At 39.9% G+C, this 26,344-nt stretch overlaps 2 protein-coding genes across 2 annotated transcripts in view; both read left to right on the top strand.

The window, feature by feature from the left end:
- Window positions 1-8,258: 8,258 nt before the first annotated feature.
- CLPP (caseinolytic mitochondrial matrix peptidase proteolytic subunit) lies at window positions 8,259-13,622 on the top strand. The gene is made up of 7 exons (XM_081321130.1): window positions 8,259-8,290; window positions 9,469-9,570; window positions 10,548-10,619; window positions 11,209-11,305; window positions 12,174-12,361; window positions 12,579-12,684; window positions 13,176-13,622. Exons 1-7 carry the CDS (start codon window positions 8,273-8,275, stop codon window positions 13,343-13,345), a joined length of 753 nt encoding a protein of 250 aa, XP_081177256.1. The 5' UTR covers window positions 8,259-8,272; the 3' UTR covers window positions 13,346-13,622.
- A 3,387-nt stretch (window positions 13,623-17,009) lies between these two features.
- LOC308661767 (afadin- and alpha-actinin-binding protein A-like) overlaps window positions 17,010-26,344 on the top strand; it is a gene marked incomplete at its 5' end in the record, with an annotated part of 34,665 nt that continues 25,330 nt past the window's right edge. Inside the window, 3 exons of the mRNA XM_081316943.1 lie at window positions 17,010-17,076; window positions 18,262-18,440; window positions 25,295-25,510. Coding sequence (XP_081173069.1) covers window positions 17,010-17,076; window positions 18,262-18,440; window positions 25,295-25,510 — 462 coding nt within the window. The remainder of the gene's footprint in view (window positions 17,077-18,261; window positions 18,441-25,294; window positions 25,511-26,344) is intronic.

Here is a 26,344-nt window from a genome sequence, read left to right as displayed (position 1 = left end):
AGAGCTTCAAATGATTGCTAAACAAATTGTCATAAGTTGAGGACTACCAAAATTGGTGCTAAAGAAGGGCTGTCTTATATTTTTGAGGTGCTTTTTGGGGACAAGGTTCTATGTTAGCCAAAGCTGATATTCTTCTTGGACACAAAATCTAATCTCCCTCAGCCAGCACTGTCAGTTCTGATGTGGGCTGATGGGAGATTCACTCCAACTCTCTAAGAGGGCACCATCTTGGGGAGATACAGTAAAAAATGGACAGTTAACATTGCACAATTTCATAATTTTATACAACTTCATATGCAAAACTTTAATGATTTATTTGTCATTGTTTTAATAATTTCCAGCAGTCACATTAGCCAGGGGCAGTGGCAGTGCAGCAAAGCAACAACAAAATATTGATGGCATCTCCCATACAGTATTTCTCTCTCTAAAACAACAGAATATCTAAAGCAAAATACAATAATAAAAATTAATACAGTACTAAAAGTCTTTTTACCAACATCTCTTTGCTTCAGTTTTTTGCGATACTGGCAACATAAAGTACATGACACACAAAGCTGACACATTGCATTCTTATATTACTTCCATATCAATGCAGTTGTGAAGATTCCATTCAAGGAATGATTTGATGAACATTCTCTGAATAGATAACTGCTTTCAGAACTAATTCCCAGTGGGCTATGATATATTCACCTAGATAAGGTAAAGGTAAAGGTTCCCCCGCACATGCGTGCTAGTCGTTTCCAACTCTAGGGGCCGGTGCTCATCTCTGTTTCAAAGCCGAAGAGGATGTCCGAGGATGTCTCCGTGGTCATGTGGCTAGCATGACTAGATGCCAAAGGTGCACAGAACGCTGTTACCTTCCCACCGTAGTGGTCCCTATTTTTCTACTTGCATTTTTACATGCTTTCGAACTGCTAGGTTGACAGAAGCTGGGATGAGTAACAGGCACTCACTCTGTTACACGGCACTCGGGATTCGACCCGCCAAACTGCCGACCTTATGATCAACAAGCTCAGTGTCTTAACCCACTGAGCCACCGCATCCCTATATTTACCTAGATAGAAACTGACTTTTCCTTAATTATTCAATATAAAAACATTCCAACATTATGTGTGTTGCCACAGGTCCAAAAGTATACAGATAAAAGTCATTTTTCCTATACTGCCCATTTAAACAATATTGCTAAAATATCAGGGATCAATTATAAATTACCAGTATTCATTTCTACAAATTGATTTTCAATTTAAGGTCCTTATGAAATTTACAACAGCAATGACAATTATTGTGGTATCCAGTTTTTACTCTGAATTTGCTCTGGGGAAGTAATGAAGATGTTATTTGACTTCTCCTTCTGTTTTCTGGACATTTGTTCTGCCACTGCCACTGCTATTGTAAGGACCCACCTCAGCTAACCACCCAAGAAAGCAGAACTCTTGAAACAGGTATTGTCTCAAAAGGAAACTTTTATTAGAGGTTAGTGACAGTAGGGAAGTCAAGGTGAGATCTGGGGAAAATCCCACTTAAATGGTATAGTTAAACCAGTAATATTCCTCCTCCTCACCAGAGTCATAATGTCCATTTGAAATCCAGCCAATCCACAGGTGGCACGATATGCAGGTAACTGGCACAGTTGGTGTGCATCTCAAGGTCTTCTCAGTTTTGTTTCTCTGTAATTGTCTCCCTGATAAGAGAGACACATTCCTTACTCAAGTGTATAGAGTGGGAGAGGAAAAGTTGAAAGCGAAAGTTATCCCAAGCGAAAACAAATATCCCACCTCCCTCCAGTAGAATGGCAGGCCCCAAAACAAAAGCACAAGAATATATATGCAAGGTAGACAATAAGGATTTGGGGACCTGACATACACCCCCCCTAGAGTAATGGGAAATGAACCTAAATGACAAAAAAGGGGAAGGGGAACAAACAATACAGGCATATCAATTAGGTTTATCAGAATATTGAGAATGGAAGTGTCTTAGAAGTTTAGGGGCTCTAACATGTTTCTTGTACACCCACTCATTCTGGATAGAAGGAAGATTATTCCAAACTACTAAGTATTTGTCACCCCATGAGCCGAGAGTCCAAAATGTCCTTAATCTCAAAATGCTGTTCACCTTCAGCCATGATAGGTGTGGGTGCCTGAGGTGCAGGAGATCTAAGGTTAGAAGTGACCTCCAGTTTGAGCAAACTGCAGTGGAAAACAGGGTGGATTTTCCATAAGTTCTTGGGCAAGTCCAATTCAACCGTCACAGGATTGATGATGCGTTTGATAGAGAAAGGTCCTACAAATTTAGGGCCTAATTTCTTAGAAGGTTTTAAAGACTGCAAATACTTTGTGGAGAGGTATACTCGGTCTCCACCCTCCATTTATCAGCTTGAGTCTTATAGGCTTCTCTGGCTTCATCCAGAGCTTTCCTGACTACTGGTTAGGTATTTTGTAACTGTTTAATCCATTCTTGCAAGGTGGGAATTTCAGGCTCCTTGGTAGAGAGTTCAGGCATGGCCACAAATGTTTGACCATTAGCTACTTGAAATGGTGTGAAACCTGTACTTGAGTACACAGCATTATTATAAGCCACCTCAGCAAATGATTACAGGTCACACCAATTGTCCTGTTGATAATTAATGAAACATCTCAGGTAATGTTCTAGAACTGAGTTCAGTCTCTCTATCCCCCCATTCGTTTGAGGATGATGTGAAGATGATAACCCTTGACTAGAACCCATCAAGCCTAGAAAAGCTTTCCAGAACTTAGAGATGAATTGAACCCCTCTATCTGAAATTATAAGTTTTGGGGCCCCATGAAAATGATATACATTTTGCACAAGAAGTTTAGCTAAAGTTTTTGCAGTTGGAATCTTAAGGCATGGAATGAAATGAACTTGTTTAGAGAACAAATTTCTAAATTACAGTGTTTCCAGCACTTTCAGGTAATTCCACAATAAAATCAATAGAGATCTCTCTCTCTAAGGTGCTGACAGAGTGGCTACCAGTTGAAGCAGTCCTGGAGATTTTCCTTGCTTCTGTTTAGCCGCTGTGCATGTGGGGTAGCTGGCTACATACTTTCTATGTCCTTTTTAATTTAATTTATTATTAATTTAATTTATTAATATTTGTATACCGCCCTTCTCCCGAAGGACTCAGGGCGGTGTACAGGGCAAGAATAAAACACAAAGCTACAAAAATTAAAAAGTAATTAAATACATGCCCAACAATAAATACATAATAAAACCCCAATAAAGTGATAGTAAAAACCCCACCAATCCCCCCTCAGGCCAGGCCGGCTTGTTCGAACAGGTATGTTTTCAGATCGCGGCGAAAGGAGCGAAGATCGGGCGCCGTCCGGAGCTCAACCGGTAACTGGTTCCATAGCTCCGGGGCGCCCACAGAGAAAGACCTCCCCCTGGGGGCCACCAATCTACATTCTCTGACCGGTGGCACCCTGAGGAGGCCCTCTCTGTGGGAACGCACAGGGCGGAGGGAAGTTGACGCCGGCAGCAGGTGTTCCCTGAGGTACTCCGGACCCCTGCCATGTAGGGCTTTAAACACCATGACTAGTGTTTAAACCACATTTAAACCACTAGTTTAAATGTGTTTAAACCACTAGTTTAAACTAGTGTTTACCACATTTGAAGCAGGCAGTGCTGCAAGATGGGGCAGGCAAACCTCGTGTGGTCTCCCCTCGTGTGGCCAGGTTTTGGGCACTCAGTCTCTAAAACGTTTGCCATCACTGATGTAGGTGCTTGTGTTGATCGATCTCTACTTCCTCAGCTAGCAGGCACCAGTCGTACAGCCATCCTGGGGCTCCCTGAGCTACGCAAATATTATATAGCTCTTTGTTGAGCCCATCCTGGAAACAGCTTACCAGGATGTCTTCCAGCCAGTGAAGGCAACTGGCCAACTCTCTGAATTCTTCAGTGTATTCAGCGACTTCAGTTTATTCAGCTTCACTGTTTTTATGCGCTCCAAGGCTTTCTTCTCTGCCAGCCAGTCTTCAAAATGTCTGCAGAGAGCAGCCATAAACCAGTTGAAATTCCTCAGTTCAGGTGCATTACAATTGTACAGGTATCCAGTCAGCTGCTCCACCTTCCAAAGCTAACGTAACCAGATCTTCTCAACATCAGTAGGCAGTGTTGTAGTTTTGGGCAGTGGTGTTGTAAAATAACACCCAAAACAAAATGCAACTTTACCGAAATTCTTCTAATTGGATATTAATGGAGGGAAGGGAACCCACTGCCAGAGCCACAAAACTGAAGAGAACATTGCTAGATCTGGGGAATAACTTCTTACTTACTTTCTTTGTTAATTCTGTTACAAGCTGAAAGTTGGGCCTTTCCTTTTTTCTAGAAATGACTTCTTTCTCCATGTGCCTTTTATACATACACTATTTTGATTAGCTTCTTGAAAGTATATAAAATTATTGCAAACTGTTTTAAAAACTCTTGAAGTTTGTTAGAAAAAAGGGGGGGAAGGAAGGACAAAATTATAGATTAGTATTCTGTAACTGTTGGTCCTCCTAGGAAAGAGATTTGTGTATGTGTGGATTTGTGTATATTCATTCATTCATTCATTCATTTTTCTTAACCTTTATCCCACTTGGTAGTAAGGTCTGTTCTTTTGCACTACACTTGTCAACTTCACACAACAAAGCCATCAATGCATGTTGCATGGAAAAGTTTTGTTTGGCAACTGTCTTGTTGCAGAGCCTGACCTGCTTAGAGAATGATTGGCCCAAGACCACCCATTGGCTTCCATGCCCAAGGGCGAATACAACCAGTCTCCATGTTCCACGTTCAACATCTTAACTGCTACATCACACAGGCTCTCAAAGGCTTTTATAGTTTGTAATGACTCATGCAGGTTTTGGGACTTTGGATGATGTGTGTTTCCCTGTTCTTCCTAGGACTTAATGAATACTATAAGCTTGTTTACTGTGAAGCTTTACAAGGGTCTGCTCAAAGTCTACTCTGCCTACCTAAAATTGCCAAGTCTTTAATAGCAGCTTCAGCTGCATGCAAACACTGACTTTGCATGACATACTGTTATCAGAAACCTGTATGCAAGTCTTGTATGCACAGCCTATATTGCTGTTTTACACTTCAGTGTGTCTTGTAAACCTAAAAAGTTGGGTTAATTAACTAACTGGCTACAAGTGTTATGGGAAACTAGCTATTAAGAAGCAAAAGTATTTATTCATAATTTCTACAATGTGGTGCACTCTTGAAATACTGGATTTCAATGTTCATAATCCACAGGTTTCATAAGACTTAGAAACTGAGAAATGCACTGAAACCCAATTAATTTGTAAGACACCAGCTTGTGGAAAGCCGCACTAGCTCGCTTTTGCACATCTTTATTTTTGTGGGGTTGAACGTAACTAGAAAGGAAGAGAGAACAAAAAGGAACATTTTTGGTTCTCAGAGTAGAGTTCCATATACTGTGTCTTGTTTTACTTTTTGTTCCTCTTCAAGAGGCTAAGACCATAAAACAGGTGTATGAAATTCTTTATTACAATGTTCAGCATTCTTCTTTCCCATTGCAATATCTAGTTTGAAAGATAAGATTGTTGCCTGTGTTTGAATAGTAAGCATGTTTTATAGCTGCAAGTCAAAAGGGAAATTTTATTGCTGGTGCATTGGAAAGCCTTCTTCCTTCTGAAGGCAGCATAAAGTACAGTAGCAACAGCCTTTTGTATAGCTCACAAATACAGACTATTGCAGCAAGCTTTGAATAAATTATTATATGTGGCAGAACAGCATTTCAGAGGTTGGAAATTTCCCTTTATTGCTTGTTGCTGGAATGTATTGAGATGTGAATTCTGGGGTGAGAACAGGTTTGCAAGACAGAAGCCTATCTGTGAAACGTAGGAGGGCATATTCTGACCTTGATTAGAGACCTACATTTTGAATTATCACTGTGTTCTATGATCCGTGGGCTGAATGTACCATAAACAGGAACTGTTGCAGAGCGAGAGCTTTTCTGTTGCTCTCCTTACATGGAATTGTTACATGAAGAACAGATTGTACCATAATGTTATTTCCTTTGTCTTGGATTTGCAGCCAAAGAAAACTATGACAAGCATCAAGAATATCCCAGGCTTTTTGGCCTTGACCAACAATGAGAACTGAAAAATGAATCCGACCAGGAACAAGAACTTTATAATATGAGGAATAGTTATTTGTAAGAGCCTAGCACCCTCAGAGAAATCTTTCCTTGATTAAACTCTATTTTAAACTTTCTGCCTAAAATATATATGAAAGTTATAACACAAGATAAAGTGTCCTAAATCCCTTCTGCACAGGAAATACATTTAGCCAATTCCAGAAACCAGAGGGTGCCAATAGACATAGATTATTCAGCTACTTATTCTGAGCAAAAGTCTGTATTTGAGAAACCATTAGAGATCCTATTCCACAAAATGGATTTCTGCTCATAATATGAATTATTTTGTAAATTGTGGTTCTTATCACATCAAGATTTTCTAGGCCTGCTTGACTGCTAAGGTTGCTGGGATGGAATGGTTCTCAGATCTGGATTTCATAGTGGTACTACATTCCAAAAAGTTTCTGAACATTAAGGAGTTAACAAAACCATAATGTCATAAGAGTTGCAATTCTTACATATTGTGGTCATTTATCTGTAACCCTAATTCTAACTATTTCTGAAATGCCCATTTAAGTCTGTTCTGTTCCAGTCTGACTTTTTGAATCATCCCAATTTATTTATTTAAAACACTTACTGTATATCGCTGCCCATTTTAAACCAAACTCTGATTAGCTCACAATCCAAGGATAAAAATGATATGTAGAAACAATGAAATAAAAACAGTAAAAACAAACAAAACAGGAAAGCCCAAACCACCTTTTGAAACGGTAAAACCTCTTCCTAAGGAGCCCCTGGCATGTTTTTGGAAAGTGGACCTCAATAGATTGCAAAAAGCTTGGCATGCCCCTCCAGCTGTGCATTCCTGTCTTAGAAAAAGATATGCTTATCAACATCTTTTCTGGTTTAGATTCAGCCCCAGGCTTGACCAGCAGCAGTCATGAGAGAGAGAGAGGATGATCGTGGCCTTCCTCCATCTGATTCCTGGATTTCTTAGATCATGGAACCTTTTGGGAGCACTGGAAGGAGTTGAATGTTAGAGGCATTGCTTTGTAATTATTCTGCTCATACCAGATTGGATGCTACTAATACTGTACTTTGGGACTTCTCCAGGGAAAGATTGCCCTCAAGATCTTTCTTATCTACCATATTATCAAATATCTATATAAAGCTGTTGAAAAGTAATTGTTGATATACAAGTTTGGAGTGGGACACTACCAGTAAAGTACATATTTCCTGAAACTCTGCCATGGGTATCTCCAGAGCGCTGGGGTTGAACGTGGGGAAAAAGGCTTAAGTTAAATTTGGACAAAATTGAATTGCTGTTAATTTCAGGGACTAGATTTCAGAGTTCAAAGAACCTGGCTATTTTGGAAGTGGCTAAATTTCCCTTTAAAGAAGTTTCTCCCAGATCTGGCATTTTTGCTAGACAGTCACAAGGCTGACTTTTTATCAGCTTTGCACTCTTAGTTGGAGAGACCATACTGGAGTGTGATGTCATCACTTGTTGAAACAACAGCATTGATTGGTAGTTGCTTTCTGAGTCTAATTCAAGATATTCACTGAGGTGCAGTGATTTTTTTTAGGACCGAGGCCCAAGTTACTTGAGGTTCCCAATGCACTTTCAGGTCCTCATGGGACGCTTCTGCAGTTTCTGCTACCAGGTACATCTAACCACCACGGTAACGTTTGCATTTTCTGGGTGTGGCCGTTATTGTGAAATTAAAAAAACCTTTGGAGTTGAGGAAGGAAAAAATTGTGTGCAAGAGACCCTTGAGGCGGTTACTTATGGTGAGAACACCAGCACAAGAAAGATTGCGATCCTCTTCTATCGATCCTTCAGTAACCATGCATATGGCTCACGTTTGCCGATACACGTTAAATGCCCTTTCTATAAAAGAAATGTTACAATTTAAAAAAAAACTACGAACGAAGATAGCTCAACATGTGTCCGAGAATCTGGAGGCGCCTATTTACATTTCTGAAAAACCGAAATGCTCTTTTACTAAGGGAAGGCGATGAAAAAGCAAGCAAACTATATTAGCCTCTAGGCCGCTGGCACTACATTTCCCATGATACATCGCGACGCGGCGCCTGCGACGGATTGCGATTATACTCCACCCCGCTTCCTAGCACGTGGGAAGCATCAAAGGAAAGATCTTCCGGGGCAGAATGCTGCAGAGAATATTGGTGAGGGCAAATGCATGTGTAAAAAGCTTTGCAGGAGCGGGTCGCGTTTAGCATTGACCTGGGGCGCTCGGATGGGGGAAGTAGAGTAGGAGATAAACTATTGAAAAGATCTTTGGTGCGAGACATTCCCCTCCTTGAACTTACTGAAGTATTCTGGAAAATAAGAATCGGCGTTAAATAATTACAAATATGTTTAAACCAACCAAATGTCACTCTCCCCACTATCTAGTTTTCAAATATTACTGGTCAGATGTTTCTGAAAACCAGAAGCAGGATATGAAATGAATCTTTACACCCCCACCCCACCCCTGCCCCCGTAGTAAAATACCCTGCATCGGTATAGTCACATTCCAGTTATGCTGGCACATTTTATAGAAGCTGGTACATACTATTTCCCTGTAGCTCTTTATAGTTCTGTAGTTTTGTTTAATCTGAAGATCCTCATCTAATGGTTCCCGCTTTTTGTGGCAGCATAGATAATATAGTGCAAGAAGGTATTCTTTATTTTCTGTCTTGAAATTTCAAATCTTCAAGTATACAAGTATTTAAGTATACAAGCATGTTGTTGTTAGCTGCGAAGTTGTGTCCGACCCATCGCGACCCCATGGACAACGTTCCTCCAGGCCTTCCTGTCCTCTACCATCTTCTGGAGTCCATTTAAGCTCACAATACAAGTGTACAATATAGGTTGATGCATTATGCAAATAGATAAAAATCTTTTTTAGACTACCTTTTCTCAGCTCTCACTGCAGAATTATGGGAGTAATTTGATATACATCTGGTTTGTGTCAGATTACTCTTGCAGAGTGCTCTTTCTGATTTTATACATGGTGTCATCCTTCTCATAAATACTTTTCTGCCCTTCTAGATAGTAGGCCAGAATTACATTGGTAGGTTAGAGTTACTTTGGTAAGTCAGGTGGCATACAAATTGATTTAAAACTGTGCATTGTTTTCTACATAAAAATAACCCAGAGAACTAATTTTTTGCTTAGCTCTTTGAAGTCTTTTCACTCAGGCAAGGTGTTTTGCTCCCCTCATTTTCAGGATGTGAATTTGTGTTTGTATACACCTGTTATCTTTTGAGAAAGAGACCCAACTAGGAGTGAGAATCAGGCTGGGATGATAAATCAGAAATGGTAAAAAACGTCAATGTATTTAACTACTCATTCTTCCTAGCACCCTATACGGCTGGGATGCCACAGCCTCACTTTGTCCCGGAAGCTCCATCAAACTCCCAGGAATTACATTCCTCTCATCCCTATTGTAGTGGAACAGACGGTAAGTGGGTATCATTTTCTAAATATGACTACTCTCTGTTGGTAGGTAACATTTTACTTCAGGAACATGGCAAGTCATTGGGGAAAAGGGGAAGAGTTGAAACATGCTGGTATGGACACATCAATGCAAAATTAATGGAGATGTAATAACTAGAAAATTCTCCAGAAAATTAAATATTAGTGCAAATAGACTGATCTGCCGTTCCATTTCCTTTACGTTCCTTGATGAAATGTTCCTTACTGAATGATGAGATCAATTATTCCCTGTATATTTTGCCTTATATTGTCTTTCATTGTCACGAAAAGAAGAATCAAATGAAACATCCAGTTACCAGGATGACAGAAAATGCACCAACTCTGCTTAAGAACCCTTGATAGTGGGATCTGTTTTGATCGTTGATCCTTCTTTCAATTCCTTTCTGCATAGCTCCATTGATACCTTTCAGGGCTGCTTAATTCTATTTGTCAAAGGGACGCGGTGGCTCAGTGGGTTAGGACGCTGAGCTTGTCGATCAGAAGGTCGGCAGTTTGGCGGGTCGAATCCCGAGTGCCGCGTAACAGAGTGAGCGCCTGTTACTCGTCCCAGCTTCTGCCAACCTAGCAGTTCGAAAGCACGTAAAAAATGCAAGTAGAAAAATAGGGACCACTCCGGTGGGAAGGTAACAGCGTTCCGTGCGCCTTTGGCGTCTAGTCATGCCGGCCACATGACCACGGAGACGTCCTCGGACAAGCGCTGGCTCTTCGGCTTTGAAACGGAGATGAGCACCGGCCCCTAGAGTCGGAAACGACTAGCATGCATGTGCGGGGGAACCTTTACCTTTTTAATTCTATTTGTATGCGAAGAATCTTGCCTCAGTTAACCTGAGCAGCAGGAAACAGTTTATTTGAGGTAGTATCAGAGTCTTCTTGCAAGATATCAGGGCTCTTCTCCACTCTTGTATCTGGGATATACTTGTCCTGACCTTTAATCTGTTTCAGGGCCGTGGTGAGCGAGCCTATGACATCTACTCTCGCCTTTTGAGAGAGCGCATTGTCTGTGTGATGGGACCGGTAAGTATATGAAATACTTCCAGAGTAGGCAATAAGACCAGACTGCCCAATATTTTGAGGAACTTGTTGTTTGTACTGAATAGGTTTCTACTATTCATAAACGTAAAACATGTAGGCGATGCTTGCTGAAATCTGAGCACCCAGAAAAATACCTTGAGGAAGCTTCCTCATACCAACAGACAAGTCTTAGGCTACTCCATAACTAGCAAATCTAGAGGAAATTATGCAGACTTTAAAAAAAAGCAAAGTTTTGCATAAACATATATAGTGCAGGATATGGAGTATTTTTTTACCATATTAATTTCTTCCTTTTTTAAAGGTCTAAGTACATGTAGTATTGGCTTTCCTTAGGATATTGATTTCCAATTATTCACTTTTTTAAATGTCACTTGAATTTTAAACAATGTATTGCTCTGGAGGCCTGGATCTGGGCTACCATCTTGAAGCCAGCTTCTCTCTTTTAGAGTGACTGAGCTGGTGAGATTCCCTTTCTGGTTTTGGGCTGGCCACTTCAAAGAAAGCAAAGGGACTTGGAAATTGAATTTACAATTTATGCTCTAATTCATTGCTTTGTGTGATCTCTGTACAGATTGATGATGGTATTGCAAGCTTGGTCATTGCACAACTGCTTTTCTTGCAGTCAGAAAGCAACAAGAAAGCCATCCATATGTACATAAACAGCCCAGGTGAGTGATATTTAAAATGAAGGCGCTACAGAGGAATACATTCTCTCCATCCTAGCAACTCCACCTGCCTGTATCTTTTGTTTGCTCAAAGCCAGGGGTGTCAAACTCACAACGTCATGTGATGTGTTGTGATGTATTGTAACTTTTTTGCCATTGCCAGCACGGGTGGGTGCGGTTTCGCTATGATGCATGTGGCCCACAGGCCGGTAGTTTGACACCCCTGCCATGAACTAACCACACTGGCTGGTTTTGTAGAGCATTTACAAGCCATAAACTTAACTTCTTTTCAGCCTGGTATTTTGTACAAATCCAGCCATGTTTCAAGGCAAGCATGTATTGTCACAATTTTTCCTCACTATGCTTTCTTTTACAAATAGCCCTTGACTTGTTTGTTTGTTTGTTTAGTGAACATTTGAGGTTACAACAACACTAAAAAAGTGAGAATTGGTCCTCATACTTGTGGCCATCATAATCATGGTCACATGATCAAAATTTGGGCAACTAGCATGTTGCTAGGATGGTTACAGTTTCTCAGGGTCAGGTGATTACCATTTGTGGCCTTTCCAACCAGCTTCTAACAAGCAGAGTCAAAGAGAGAAGCTAAGATTTACTTAACCATGGTTATTAACAATTGTGGCAAAAATTGTGGGTGCAACTCACTTAATGATCGCTTCGCTTAAGGAAGAAAGTTCCAGTTGTGGTTGTAAGTTGGGAACTACCTATATGCTCCTTATAAGCCTTGTTAGCTATCTTGAAAAATGCTCAGGGTTGGGGTTTTTTTTTGGTTTTTTGAAAATTTAGATTACTGAGGCTGTTCTATAGAAATCTGAGAATCACTATAGTGGAATAAACTTGGTTCTTCTTGTAGGTGGTGCCGTGACATCAGGATTAGCTATTTATGACACCATGCAGTACATCCTGAATCCTATTTGCACATGGTGTGTGGGGCAGGCAGCTAGCATGGGCTCTCTGCTGCTGGCTGCAGGATCACCAGGCATGCGCCACTCCCTGCCCAACTCCCGCATTATGATCCATCAGCCCTCTGGTGGGGCCCGGGTAAGTTTGGCCTTGCTGCTTCCAACTAGAGATGTCTGTATATCTCCATGTAGCCATTGCTATGGTGACCTGCAATGATCACATGAAGTTAGAAATGGAGGTGGGCGGGTACGTGAATGAGATTGTATGCTCCCCTCACATACCTTTAGTCCTTAGCTATGCTTAAAATGTGGTTAGCAGGCAGCCTTGCATATTTTCTGTCTGCTTCCACTTACAGGGCCAAGCTACAGATATTGCCATTCAAGCTGAGGAAATCCTCAAACTGAAGAAACAGATCAATGGCATCTATGCCAAACACACCAAGCAGAACCTGGATGTGATTGGTAAGCAGTTTCATTCCCCTGAGGTTGAACCAGAAGTTGATACTCCACCACAGGAAGAAGGGCTGGGGAAGAGCCAGACCTATGTCTTAGTTAGGAGCAGTTGCAAGTAGCTAAGTCTAGGAAGGCCAACCTCCTGCCTAGATTGCATCCCACTTTTAAAAGTCAGCTTTTTCAGACTGCAGTATGTTAAGACAGGAGCCATTCATTTACACCACTTTCCATCTGTCCTTTGCTTGGGCACCTGGATGAATTTCATGGTTTGGGAGAGATGCCTATTCTGCAATTAATAAAGTTCTTCCTTCCCTTCTTTCCTCTTAGAAATTACCCTCTCTTGGGAATTCTGGGAACATATCTGAAGCTGCCCTAGTTTATGTACTTGGGTTTGAAGTCTTGCACGGGAGTAAATGTATATAGGCACGTTAGTAAATGTACTTGTGAATTAATGATTATCTGTATTTAACCAAGATTATATTAAAATGTTACCTTTACAGAGGCTATAATGGAGAGAGATCGTTACATGAGCCCTGTGGAAGCTCAGGAATTTGGCATCTTAGACAAGGTGCTTGTCCATCCTCCACACGATGGTGAAGATGAACCGGAGCTGGTACAGAAAGAGACTCCACCTATGCCTACTGTCTCCCCTTCCTCAGCTGAACCTTGAGGGATCTATAGTCTTCTTTAGATGCTTTGTGGCATCATGGATTATAACAGTGAATTGGAAATGGGTCTGGTTGATCAAACTCACTACAACTGCCAGGGAATATCTATCTAAGTAGCTCTTCTCTTAAGGAATGCTCCAAAGAAGCCACTCAGCACTGTTTGTACAAGCCAGTCTCTTGACCTTTTCACGCTGGGAACCAGTTGTTATCCTATCTGTGTTTTCTTTCCTAATTTACAGTATTCTTTAAATAGATTTAAATTAAACCTTGACTTGTATGGTGTGGATATTCTTTTTTTAATTTTTATTTCCAAAAGGGTTCTGTAGTATGCAAAAGCCTATCCTGATGACTTTTTCCTCCATTTCTGGGTGTGTTGAGTATAGCCAGTTTAAAAATACAACCTGTGGACTAAAACTATTCAGGTCATAAGATGCAAAACCAGACCAGTTTTTACACACAATGTCCATAACAGATATTTTTTCCAACACCTTAATTAACTTCGTCAGTTGTTCTCTAGTTGTTGGGCAGGTTCCATTTCTTGATCTGGAAAAGGTCCTCAGCTGTTGTCCAACTTCACTCCTACCAAATTCCTGCTCCAGTTGCAGCTGGAAAACGGTTACTATCTGGTTTACAATCCTCTATCACAGGGCTCATGTAAAACAGGTATAAAACAAGTAAGGCTTTTATAAAGCAGTGTGTGTTTATTAGATCCTGTGCAGAGATTCTTGTGATTTATATAAGAATGTAGAGAATCATGCAGGTGCTCACAGGAAAAGTGAAAGTGAAAAACAAAGGAAAGTGAATACAAAGAACCAGGATTCTTTATTCCTATGGCATCAACCACATTGGTTCTGTCTTACCATACTTATCATTCCTGAGCGATCACTGAAAAACAGTTCTGTTCAGTTGAGCTGCAACCTTGCATAGTCATACAGTACATATGATTAAGCAGTTGTTCCTCCTAAGCTGCTGTGAAAGGAAATCATTTAGTTGGCAATGATACAAGGTAAGTTGGGCAATCAACTACTAAGACCCTAATTTTGGGTTACACATACAGAGTTTGTATTCAGCACTGAGCCACAAGGTAAATTGGTTTCTGGTTGATACATTATAGAAACTCAATTAGTTACTGAGCTGATCCTGTGAACCGGGGCCTTCGTAGTCTTATCCCCTGCATGCAGGGCTTTTTTTCTCATAGAACGCTCAGAACGGAGTTCCGGCACCTTTTTGGGATGGAACCTTGTAGGGTAGGCAAGGCGGGTTGTATGACATGTGAGTTCCGGCACCTTTTTCTTTTACAAAAAAGCACTGCCTGCATGTATTGCTTTTTGCTTACAGGTAGTCCTTGACTTACGAGCACAATTGAGCCAAAAGATTTTGTTGCTAAGTGAAACATTTGTTAAGTGAATTTTGCCTCATTTTATGACCTTTTGTGCCACAGTTAAGTGAATCATTGCAGTTAGTAACATGGTTGTTAAGTGAATCTGGCTTCTCCATTTGCTTGTAAAGAGGTCACAAAAGGAGATCACATGATCCCAGACACTGCAATCTTCATAAATACGAGTCAGTTGCTAAGCATTTGAATTTTGATCCTATGACTGGGGATACTGCAGTGGTTGTAAGTGTGAAAAATGGTCATAAGTCCCTTTTTCAGTGTTGTAACTGAATGGCACTAAATGAACTGTTATAAGTCGAGGACTGTTTTTCAGTTCTTAATGACCTTTATTTCTGTCAGATAGTTTATTCTTTCCCTGTTAAAAGATAAAGACATTCTTTAAAATAAATGGTATCTGATAGTTTATGGCCATATATTCCCATCTCATGTGATTTTAAGTTTTAAAGCAGTTACTATCTTGGCTCTATCTTCCAAGTCATTCCCTCGGCAGATTCGATCCTTGAGCTCAAGGGTTTTTCACAGCTATCATTTTGGTGTTCTTGCGGGTAGAGCAGATTGTGAAAATGCTGAGGTTCGTCCCTTCCCAAGCTGAGGGAAGACAATAAGGAGGTTGCTGTTTTTACTGTTTATGTATCACAGATACCGGATCTAGCAAATCGATGTAGAACTACACATCCCAGCATGCTTTCAAAGCAGATTCCCTCCCGAACCCGGATTTCATCCAATAGCGCAGAGCGTGGCAGAAGGGCGGGGACTTTAGAAAAGACGTTCAAAAGGAATGCAATTGCAGGTGGCCAGTCTCAGCTGATTGCCTGAGGGACGGCGTGGTGGGCTTTTCTACAACCGGCATTGGGGGAGACGCTCTAAACTTGTTAGATTGGGCTAAATTATCATACTTCGCCTTTTAAATCGCGTTGAAAACTTACTGATAATTTCTATAGACATTTCTACAGTTTAATTGTTTTAATTATAGTTTTCTTTGGACGATATAAGCGGTATAAACACTAGGCTACTTGGAAAACTAGGTTTATGAGGGATGGGTCTAGAACTCTAGATCGTTCAGCTTTTTGTTCTACGGTAGTAGTCGTGTGAGAGAGGGGAGGAGAGGACTGAAGATTGTTTAAACTCACAAATTTGATTGTGACTGCTGCCATAAATGTGGATTGTGACTAAAATAAAGCTAGCTTGTTACAGTTGTGTTAAACCCAGTCAATTATGTTTTTATAAACTATGGTTAAAAATTGGTTCAGTATGATGTCAACAACTTAAGGTTCACTTGGCTTTAAAGATGTACATGTGCAAGATTCAAAAGTGGTTTCTCTCCCTAAAATTTTAGCTTGGATGCTTTCTAGTTAAGCCTTTTCATGCAGAGATCGGAAGAAATACCTAAAGAAAGAAAAATACAGATTTCAAAATTTTTAGCCACTGCATTCCAATGTATAATGTCGCTTTCACAGTTTTGGAATGAAAAAAAAGCACTCATACTTGGATCCTTTAATATTTGTTCTTCCAAATTAATAAAATTGTTGGAAAAGATGGCAGTCATGTTTCAATCTGATGCAGAGAGATGATCAGATAAGGACAGAGAAAGATCTGGATATAAGCCCTTTACTATTTGCTCATATTTTTGCTTTGTAAAATTTTAAAAGTTGATATGTAAATACATTAAATAACATCATATAGTTTGATCAATATGCATGCTGTCATACAGTAGTGTACTGTACCTTCAAAGGAGCATTCACTACAGTAGTGTAAACCAAATAATCTATAAACATAAGCAATATGCTTGCTATGACATACGGTAATCTGTTCAGTGAAGATTAGTCTCCTTTGAATGTAATCTGGACTATTGTATCAACTTTGGTGCTATTATTTAATGTGCTTACAGCCCAACTTCTAAAGAAATTTAACTTCTGAGCCCTGGGATTTCCTGTGGTCTCCCAATCAAATACTCACACAACCTAACCTTACTCAGCTTTTCAGTATCAGCCAAAGACAGATGAGGGAGTATGAACTTGTTTCCATTTGTCACTGTCATTGTTTAACTATGGGCCAGCATGTCAAATTGGGTTCTGATCACGGCAGAGTAGAATGAAACAATGCAGTGAGGTCCGGTATAGCCACATCAGCAATTTCGTATTAATTACAAAAATAGGATACATTCAAGTTGCTATTGTGTTGAAGAGATTTGATTATTGATTCTTTGCTGATCTAAGCATGCTGTAAAGGAATGCAAGAATGTCTTGGTGGTTTTTTTTGAAGGTGTCTGAATGAACGCTAAGGAGAAAATGGAACCTTTAAACATCCCAGCCACACCAAGAGCAGAGTTGCTAGCAGGTAACTGTCTAATCCCAATTGGAAAGGCATTTTAGGAACAAATATTTATTAATGTTTAGTTCTCCATCAATATTTGCTAATTTGGTTGATTTCATTTCACCCTTCCTTTGGGAACTGAAGAGCTATGCATGCTGACTGCTCTGTTCTTAGAATAAAGAGATTATTCGTAGCATGCTGAACTTCCACAGGAGTAGTCCTGTTAATCTGTTGCAAATATGTACACAAGGTTCACACCTAATATAATCATTCCATTCATAGGGATTTGACTGAGTACAATATGTTATTAAAACCAGCTGTTGAGGTTAGTAAGCCACGTTTTAGTTGAGCATGTTGTATGAACCCGAACATATTTTGGTTTATTTGGTAAATTGGGGTGAATGCGATGTATGAATCCAGTTGTTAAACACCCCAAGCACAGGAACCTTATAAGACTCATTGCCTGAATGGAGGTTTGAGTTTGGGTGTCCCTAATCCTCGTCTGACATCTGCTAGTACAGCAAGTTGGCTTTTGTGCTTGTTGCTTTATGACCACCAACTCTTCCTCCTCTTCTGACAAGAAAAAGGAGTGTCATGGAAGTATCTACATTATTGTACCTGGGAAGAAAGCCCAGTCTGATTATTGGAAAGCTTGAGATTATGGTTTGCAGAATGTTGTTACTGTATTCATTCCACATTCCCTTGATTTGCACTCAGCACTTCATTAATTTCATCTATATAATTTTCATAACAGCAATACAGAAGTGATTTGTTGTTACCTTTTTAGAGGATTTTTTTCAACTGCCCATCTTAACTTTTTATCTACTATAAGTTTCTTAGTGGACCTCCATCCAAATGCCTAGTATTTTTGGAAAGGGAATCCCTAACATTTGGTAGTGCTGCCATCTGCTGTGCTGTATGCATGAGTGAATGGCTTGCATTCAGACCTGCACTTGTTTGTGTATTAGTGGCACAACACAAATGTGTGGAACAAAATTAATGTCTCTTGATAGGAGCAAGTTAACCTGGACATTCCTCTTCCCTACTTGGAGTCATTAGAAAACATTTCCTTTCCTAGGACTAACAGAGTTTTATGATTGGGACCCCCAACTACGATACTGGTTTTCAATATCCCTGGACTCCTCTTTCTTCTTAATTGTCATAACCCCATTTAATCTTTTTGTATTTTATTTGTCCTTTTCCTTGTAGATGAACAACGCTTCATGAGCAAGTATATATCTGAGCTGGATTTTTCATCAGCTGAGACTGCATTCAGTCCAGCCCACTTCACTGATTCTTTGGAGCCACAGGGAAGCTTTCATGAGTTGTTAGACAATACTGTCTGCTGGAGTGATAACGTGGATCACTGTATTTCCTACCTCAATAAGGTAGGCATCTTCTGGCCAGAGAAGAGTATGTGTGAAAAGGCATCAAGTTTTCTGAGTGTGTTCTTCCACTGCCTTTTCTGCTGTTCATTTGATTATGTCAAGTTCCACAAATAGCAACAACGGACAAAGCTTATCTGTTCATATGTTAGATGCGTTCAGAGAATTTTTAGATATTTTCAACATTTTGCTAGTTACTCTTTTTGTTGGGGACAACTTTGAAAAACAACAGTAAAAATTAACACAAACTTGGAAAAAAACGAAGAAAAGGTAGAAGGTACAGAAAAGAGAAAATGGTTTTAAAAAATCAAAAGTACTTTCCTATGGAAAGAATTCTTTATAATTTAAAATGTTATTTCAAATTTATCTGGACCCTTAGTCTATTTGTAGCTTTCTAACATCAGAATGTCAATCACCCTTTTGCTGTTTATTTTTTTTTAAAAAAGCTTAAACTTGTAGTTAAAACTTCTTCCCTAAAAGATTGAAGGAAACTCACCTGGTGCTATAGAACCTGTCAATCCAAAGGTTCGTAATAGTTGAAAAACAGTTAACAAGCAATTTCTGAAAGTGATTAGAAAGAAAGCGTACAAGCTTAATGCCTTTCCAAAGACATCAACCACAGTTTGAGCAAGATGACTATTTCCACATCTCCCAGAGTGCTAAATCCACCAGACTACCTTACCTGCAAGGACTTGTGGACAGCCTTAGGTGCTCTCATTGTCTGGAGAGGAACTAATTATCGAAGAACCAGTCTACTCACCAGCTCTTCATTGCCCCATGGTCATCACTCTGTTTTTCGCAGAGCTGTCTTAAGTCCACCATTTCTTCCCCCAAAGTTTCCCCCCCAAAAAAAGCTACACATTTTCCACAAAGGTGAGCTGCTATGAAATGTCATTAAAACCGTATGTTAGTTTAGCATAAGCCTCTTGATCTCTGTTGTACTGTCTTACCAAAGTGAGAAAGGCCATCCCCCCCCCAGTTGCTGCCTCATTCTGGGGAAAAATGCATTTAGGTTTTGGAATTGTAGGCAGGTTCTAAATTTGTATCCCCAGGAACTCCAAAATTTCTGAATTGGATGTGCTACATAGCTTTAATAGTTTAAACTGTGCCATGTGCATTCTGATCGTTTGTTGATGTTTTTTAAAATACTAAGAGTCTTTTTTATGTAACTTTGGGCAGAAAGTTAGTTTCTAAGTGATTGTATTAGCTTACTAACAGAAAAGCTAGACTAAATCATCTACCTGTAAACAGATCTGTTGGTGAGGAACTTCACTCAATTTTACTCCTTACGTATTTGTAATTTTGGTATTTTGATAATGCTGAGAACAAATCCAGATTTGGTCAATGCTTTAAAGCCTCATGGTAAGCTGATCCCTTAGAATTGTACTGGTGCTTGGAAACGGATTGCTTAAAAACAATGAGAGTAACTTGATCAAAGGACAGCTACAAAATGTGAACAGCTAGCTGAAAAATAACAACCAGAGGAAAATGAATGGAGCTGAGTAGGTTTTTTGTGCATTTATTAACTCTTTAGGAACTCTGAGGTTCTGTAGGTTGACTTTGGGCTTTTTTATGATGTGAGAAAAACAAATTTAATTGGTGGATTTGGCCTGGGTGGGCTACTACATTCAAGCTCATGAAGTTGGAAGCAGAAAATGGTGGATATCTGCTTGACCTAAAAAAAATGGTTTGTAGTTTCCTTATGCTTGGACATTAATAATAATAATAATAATAATAATAATAATAATAATAATAATAATAATAATAATAATAATAATAATTAATAATAATAATAATAATAATAATAATAATAATAATAATAATAATAATAATAATAATAATAATAATAATAATAATAATAATGTTGGAAGGGACCTTGGAGGTCATCTAGTCCAACCCCCTGCTAAGGCAGGAAACCCTATACCATTTCAGACAAATGGCTGTCCAGTCTCTTCTTAAAAACTTCCAGTGTTGGAGCATTCACCACTTCTGGAGGCAGGTTGTTCCACTGTTTAGTTGTTCTAACTGTCAGGAAGTTTCTCCTTAGTTCTAGGTTGCTTCTCTCCTTGACTAGTTTCCATCCATTGCTTCTTGTCCTGTTTTCAGGTGCTTTGGAGAATAGCTTGGCTCCCTCTTCTTTGTGGCAACCCCTGAGATATTGGAACACTGCTATCATGTCCCCCCTCACCCTTCTCTTCATTAAACAACACATACCCAATTCCAGCAACCGTTCCCTATATGTTTTAGCCTCCAGTCCCCCAATCATCTTTGTTGCTCTTCTCTGTACTCTTTCTAGAGTCTCGACATCTTTTTTACATTGTGGTGACCAAAACTGGATGCAGTATTCCAGGTGTGGCCTTACCAAGGCATTGTAAAGTGGTATTAGTACTTCACGTGATCTTGATTCTATCCCTCTGTTAATGCAGCCTAGCACTGTGTTGGCTTTTTTGGCAGCTGCAGCACACTGCTGGCTCATATTTAAGTGATTGTCCACTAGGACTCCGAGATCCCTCTCACAGTTACTACTATCGAGCAAGGTACCACCTATACTATACCTGTGCATTTGATTTTTCCTGCCTAAATGTAGAACCTTACTTTTTTCACAATTGAATTTCATTTTGTTAGATAGTGCCCAGTGTTCGAGTCTGTCCAGATCCTCCTGTATCTTAAGCCTATCTTCTGGAGTATTGGCTATTCCTGCCAGCTTGGTGTCATCTGCAAATTTGATGAGTTCCCCTTCTATCCTCTCATCCAAATCGTTAATGAAGATGTTGAAGAGCCCTGGGCCCAGAACAGAGCCCTGGGGCACCCCACTACACACTTCCTTCCATGTAGATGCAGTTCTATTGAGGACCACACACTGAGTACGGCCTGTCAGCCAGCTACAAATCCATCTGGTGGTGATGCTATCTAACCCACATTTTTCTATCTTATCAAGTAGTAGGTTGTGATCTACTTTATCAAATGCCTTACTGAAGTCCAAGTAAATTATATCTACAGCATTCCTCTGGTCCACTAGTTTTGTCACTTGGTCAAAGAATGCAATAAGGTTTGTCTGGCATGATCTGTTTTTGACAAACCCATGTTGGCTTTTAGTGATAACTTTGTTCGCATCAAGGTGTTCGCTGATTTGTTGTTTGATTATCTTTTCCAGAATCTTCCCAGGTATTGAGGTCAGGCTGATAGGTCTGTAGTTTCCTGGATCTATTTTTTCCCTTTTTTGAAGATGGGAACTACATCAGCTCTCTTCCAGTCCTCTGGTAGTTCCCCAGTGCTCCAGGATCTTTGAAAAATATAGTTCAGTGGTTCTGAGATCACGTCTGCCAGTTCCTTGAGAACCTTGGGGTGTAATCCATCTGGTCCTGGTGATTTGAACTCGTCTAGGCGGACAGGTGCTCACTTACCATTTTCTTGCCTATCTTAACTTGCGTTTCTATTCTGTTTTTTATGGCACTGGTTTTGGTAGGTTGGACTGTTCTTTCCCTTTGTGTAAAGACAGATGCAAAAAACAAGTTAAATAGTTCTGCTTTCTCCCTGTTGCTTGTCACCTTCTTGCCACTTTCCCCCACTAATGGACCAATCATTTCCTTAACTTTTTTCTTGTTTCTTATATGTTGAAAGAATCTTTTTTTTGTTATTTTTGACTTTGGTCGCAAGCCTTAGTTCATTTTGAGCCTTAGCTTCCCTCACTTCATCTTTGCAGGCACGGGCTGTTTGCTGATATTCTGCCTTAGTTACGTGCCCCTCTTTCCACTTCTTATACTTGTCCTTTTTATCTTTCAGTTTATCAGAGAGTTCTTTATGCAGCCATGCTGGTTTCTTTTGAAAGCTGTTATTTTTCTTCTTTGTTGGTATTGTGCTAGACTGGGCCTTTATTATCTCACTTTTCAAAATTTCCCAAGCTTCTTGAATTGTTTTCCCCTTTAGGATTTTCATCCATGGAATTCTTCCCAAGGTCTCTCTAAGTTTATTGAAATTAGCTCTTTTAAAGTCCAAGACTCTAGTTTGGCTGTATTCTATTGCTTGTGCTTCTATAATGTTGAATTCCAATATTGCATGATCACTTCCCCCCAAGGTTCCTGTGGCTTTGACACTTTCTATCATTTCATCTCTGTTAGTGAGAATTAAATCCAATATGGCTAATCCCCTAGTTCCCTTCTCTACTTTTTGGGAGAGAAAGTTGTCTGCTAGGTTTGTCAGGAATCTGTTAGATCTTCCACTTGGTGCAGAATTTGTCTCCCAGTTGATATCAGGGTAATTAAAGTCCTCCATTACTATTGTGATGCGCTTCCTACATACCTTAGTTAACTGACTAGCAAAAAGTTCATCTATTTCCTCTGCTTGGTTGGGCGGCCTATAGTATACACCTATGGCAATGTCATTTTTTCCCCTTTTATATTGACCCAAATACATTCAAGTTTACAGTTTTCATCATTGTTGTGCTCTATTTCTGTAGAGATAAAGTTATTTCTTATATATAGAGCAACTCCACCTCCTCTTTTGTTTAGTCTATTTCTTTTAAATAATTTAAATCCCTCTAGCTGTATGTTCCATTTGTGGGTTTCGTCCCACCATGTTTCTGTAATGGCAACAATATCATATCTGCCCTCATTTACCTGAATTTCTAGTTCACCCTGCTTACTGTTCATACTCTGCACATTGGTGTATAGACATTTGAGTCCTTTATGACTGACCCTGTGTTTACTTGCTACATAACTTGTGTGGTGCCTACGTTCCCCTATTTTCTTCGATTGCCGGGGACAGTGATGTTCTGTATCAATTAACTCACTGTCCCCGTTGTTTAGTTTAAATATTCCTTCAGAAAAGCTGTGAATTTATTGCCAAGTAACTCGGTCCCTTTCTTGGATGGATGCAGACCATCTCTTTTGTACATTTTTTCATTGGACCAGCTACAGACATCGTGACTAATATAACCAAAGCCTTCTCCTTTACACCACTCCTTTAGCCACATATTGAATTTTGCTATACACTGGCCTTTTCTATTTTGCTCCTTATACACTGGTAAGACCTCTGAAAAAGTGAGCCTACAGCCTATTCTGCTGAGTTCCTGCCCCAAGCTCTGGAAATCATTCTGCACAGAGAGTACATCCTTTTGGGACAGATTGTTAGTGCCAAGATGTACAATGGCATCCACATCACAGTCTTTGCTGGCATTGTTGACTATTTTGAAAATACGCTTCTTGTCCCTACTGGCAGTAGCACCTGGAAGACACCTGACCTCTTTTGAAATTGAAACCTCTGTATCCTTTCCTAAATTAACATCCCTTATAATTGAGTCACCAACCAGAAGGTGGCTTCTCTTTTTGGGTACCTTTCTTTTCTTGCATGACTGATGTGTAATACCTGATTCGCACTTATCCCTGTCAGAAACAAGTTCATCTCGGACCATGGTCCCCTGCTTATTTGAGTTATCACAATTACCTTGACCTGTTTCCTTAAGGTCAGTAAGGGCACTGTATCTGTTATGCAGGGACACAGCTAAAGCTTTGGGTTTATGGTTCACAGCTCTCACCCTGCCAGATCCCACGGTTGTCCACACTGCCCTTCTCCTGCAGGATCTTTGTGGTAGAGGGGGCTGATAGCGTGGAGGCTCAGTAGAGTAGGAGGGCTGAACTGAACACCTAATTTCTGCCTGAAGAGCGCAGATTACAGACCCTAGATGAATAATCTGTCCTTGTAGACTAGTAATTTGTGTACATATAGGACAGTTTCCCAGTTTGAAAAGAGTGCTGTGAAAGACAGCTGCAAAACAAGTGTTGCACTGAACTAAGCCAGACATGCTGAGATGAAAGGAATCTCAGATGCACTTGCCCTGAATATACCACCACTATTTTTGATTTTGTTATATGATTCGCGCACCGTTAGGCACGCGGGCCGCTACTGTGCCCCTCCACCCACTTCTTAACTCACAGTTTTGTAGCTTTTCCCAGCAGCCTCTGGCAGTTTAAAAGCAAAGAGGGTCCAATCAGCAAGGATTTAGCTACTGTGCCCCTCCACCCACTTCTCCTTAACTCACCGAACATATGCTGTGTGTGTGTGTGTGTGTGTGTGTGTGCAATTATAATTTATAAGGAAAAGAAAATCCATTTCTACTAAGACCTTAAAAGTGACATTTTTTAGATATTAAGTACAAACTACCACACTTCCTTCTCTCTCTCTTTCTCTTCCTTTTCCTCTCTCTCTTTTGTTTGGTCTGATGGTGAAGCCTTAAAACCTTGAGGCTCCTGTGCCTAATGGAATTCTTGTAACATACAATTATATTTATATTATATTATATTTATTAAATTTTTATACCGCCCTTCTCCCGAAGGACTCAGGGCGGTGTACAGGGCAATAAATATTAAAAACAAAATACAAAAGTTAAAAAACAATTAAATATTATGCCCGATATATACAGTAATTAAAAACCATGTTAAACCCCAACCCCCCAACCCATCAAACCAGGCCGGATTGCTCAAATAAATAAGTTTTTAGATCCCGCCGGAAGGAGCGAAGGTCGGGGGCCCTGTTTCTCTTATGTATTCTTATGCTAGTTGTTTATTAAGAATGACAAGCATGTCTTTTGAAATTTTTTAGGAGCCTCGGTTCCATCAGTGGTTAGAACGCAGTATCACAGGCTGACTCTGCCCACAGCCTGGAGCTTGATCCTGACTGGGTCAAGGTTGACTCAGCCTTCCATCCTTCCAGGGTTGATAAAATAAGGACCCAGATAATTAGGAGCAATAAGCTGACTCTGTAAACTGTTTAGAGAGGGCTGTAAAACTCTGTGAAGTGGTATATAAGTCTAAATGCTGTTGCTATTACTTCTTCTATGTTTCAACTATATATTTGCCTAGCAAATGGTAGCACTGGGGTTCCCTGCCCTTTATAAAGATGATGGTTCTGGAGATGGTATTGAGCATGGCTTTGACCTCCTGGAATTGGTTAATGGAGCTTGCAGACTGCTGAATTTGTACCAAAATGCATCAGCCAGGCTGGGTGACATGGAGGCAGAGAAGATGAGATGGGATGAAGAACTGGATTATCTGAGGGAACAGCAGCGTAAACTCAAGGTCAGAACTTCCAGATTCTGTAGTATGTGTGGCCTGTGTATTAGCTAATGTCAGTGACTAAGAGAAGATGCTTTGGAATCCAAACATTTTTTTTAAAAAAAAAAACAAGTACCAATGGCAATGAAGCAAAATCCTCCACGAAAATTTACGGACAATTATTTTGGAATGAACAGGAATTCATGCAGCAGAGTTCATCCTTTCAGATAGTCTGCTAACAGTGACAATCATGGAGTATTACCCAATTTCTTTCCTGTCTGCCCAATAGCTCCACCAGAGTACCTTTCAATTTCAAACCTAATAATTACCAAAAATAAAAATATACAATATAAATGTGGGTTGCTCAGATGTCCTTTTCATCATAAACTCGTTCTATAAAAAGTCTACTTCTATGAATGTTTTTCTCAAACTGTCCATTGCCAATACATAGTGATTGTTGTGTAATATCTTTCCTGATGCTTACATGCTCTAGTAGAAAGGGGGGGATTCATGTGAATATTTGACATTTCTTAGGTTTCAGAATCAACTGGATTCTTCCATCTAGGCACAGGGACGGTGGGGGCTTTGAATATTGCTATGATCCTGTCTACAGCCCCAACCCATGTAATGTTCTAATCTTGCTGGGTAAAGCTATGGATTTACTTGTGACCACAGCACAGGTGAAGAGATAGGTATACTGTAACCCTGAGTAATTAAGGAGATGGACAGTTGCATGAATTCAATTTAAGCCCAGCTTGGTTAAAAGCTCCTTCACTTGCTTGATTACATAGATATTTTTGCACCATCCAGCTAACCAGGAAACACTCTCAAATGCAAAGGTTTTTAAAATTTAGTGTT

This window comes from Vipera berus, assembly GCF_964194415.1.
Source record: "Vipera berus genome assembly, chromosome: 2".
NCBI lineage: Eukaryota > Metazoa > Chordata > Lepidosauria > Squamata > Viperidae > Vipera > Vipera berus.
Note: the sequence above shows the minus strand (reverse complement) of the source record. Positions and strands in the feature narration are given on the sequence as shown.

Bases quoted from the DNA above. Each gene is read 5' to 3' on its own strand.
- CLPP (XM_081321130.1), top strand. The intron at 9,571-10,547 runs GTAAGTGGGTAT...AATCTGTTTCAG, and splicing joins CTATTGTAGTGGAACAGACG to GGCCGTGGTGAGCGAGCCTA. The intron at 10,620-11,208 runs GTAAGTATATGA...ATCTCTGTACAG, and splicing joins TTGTCTGTGTGATGGGACCG to ATTGATGATGGTATTGCAAG.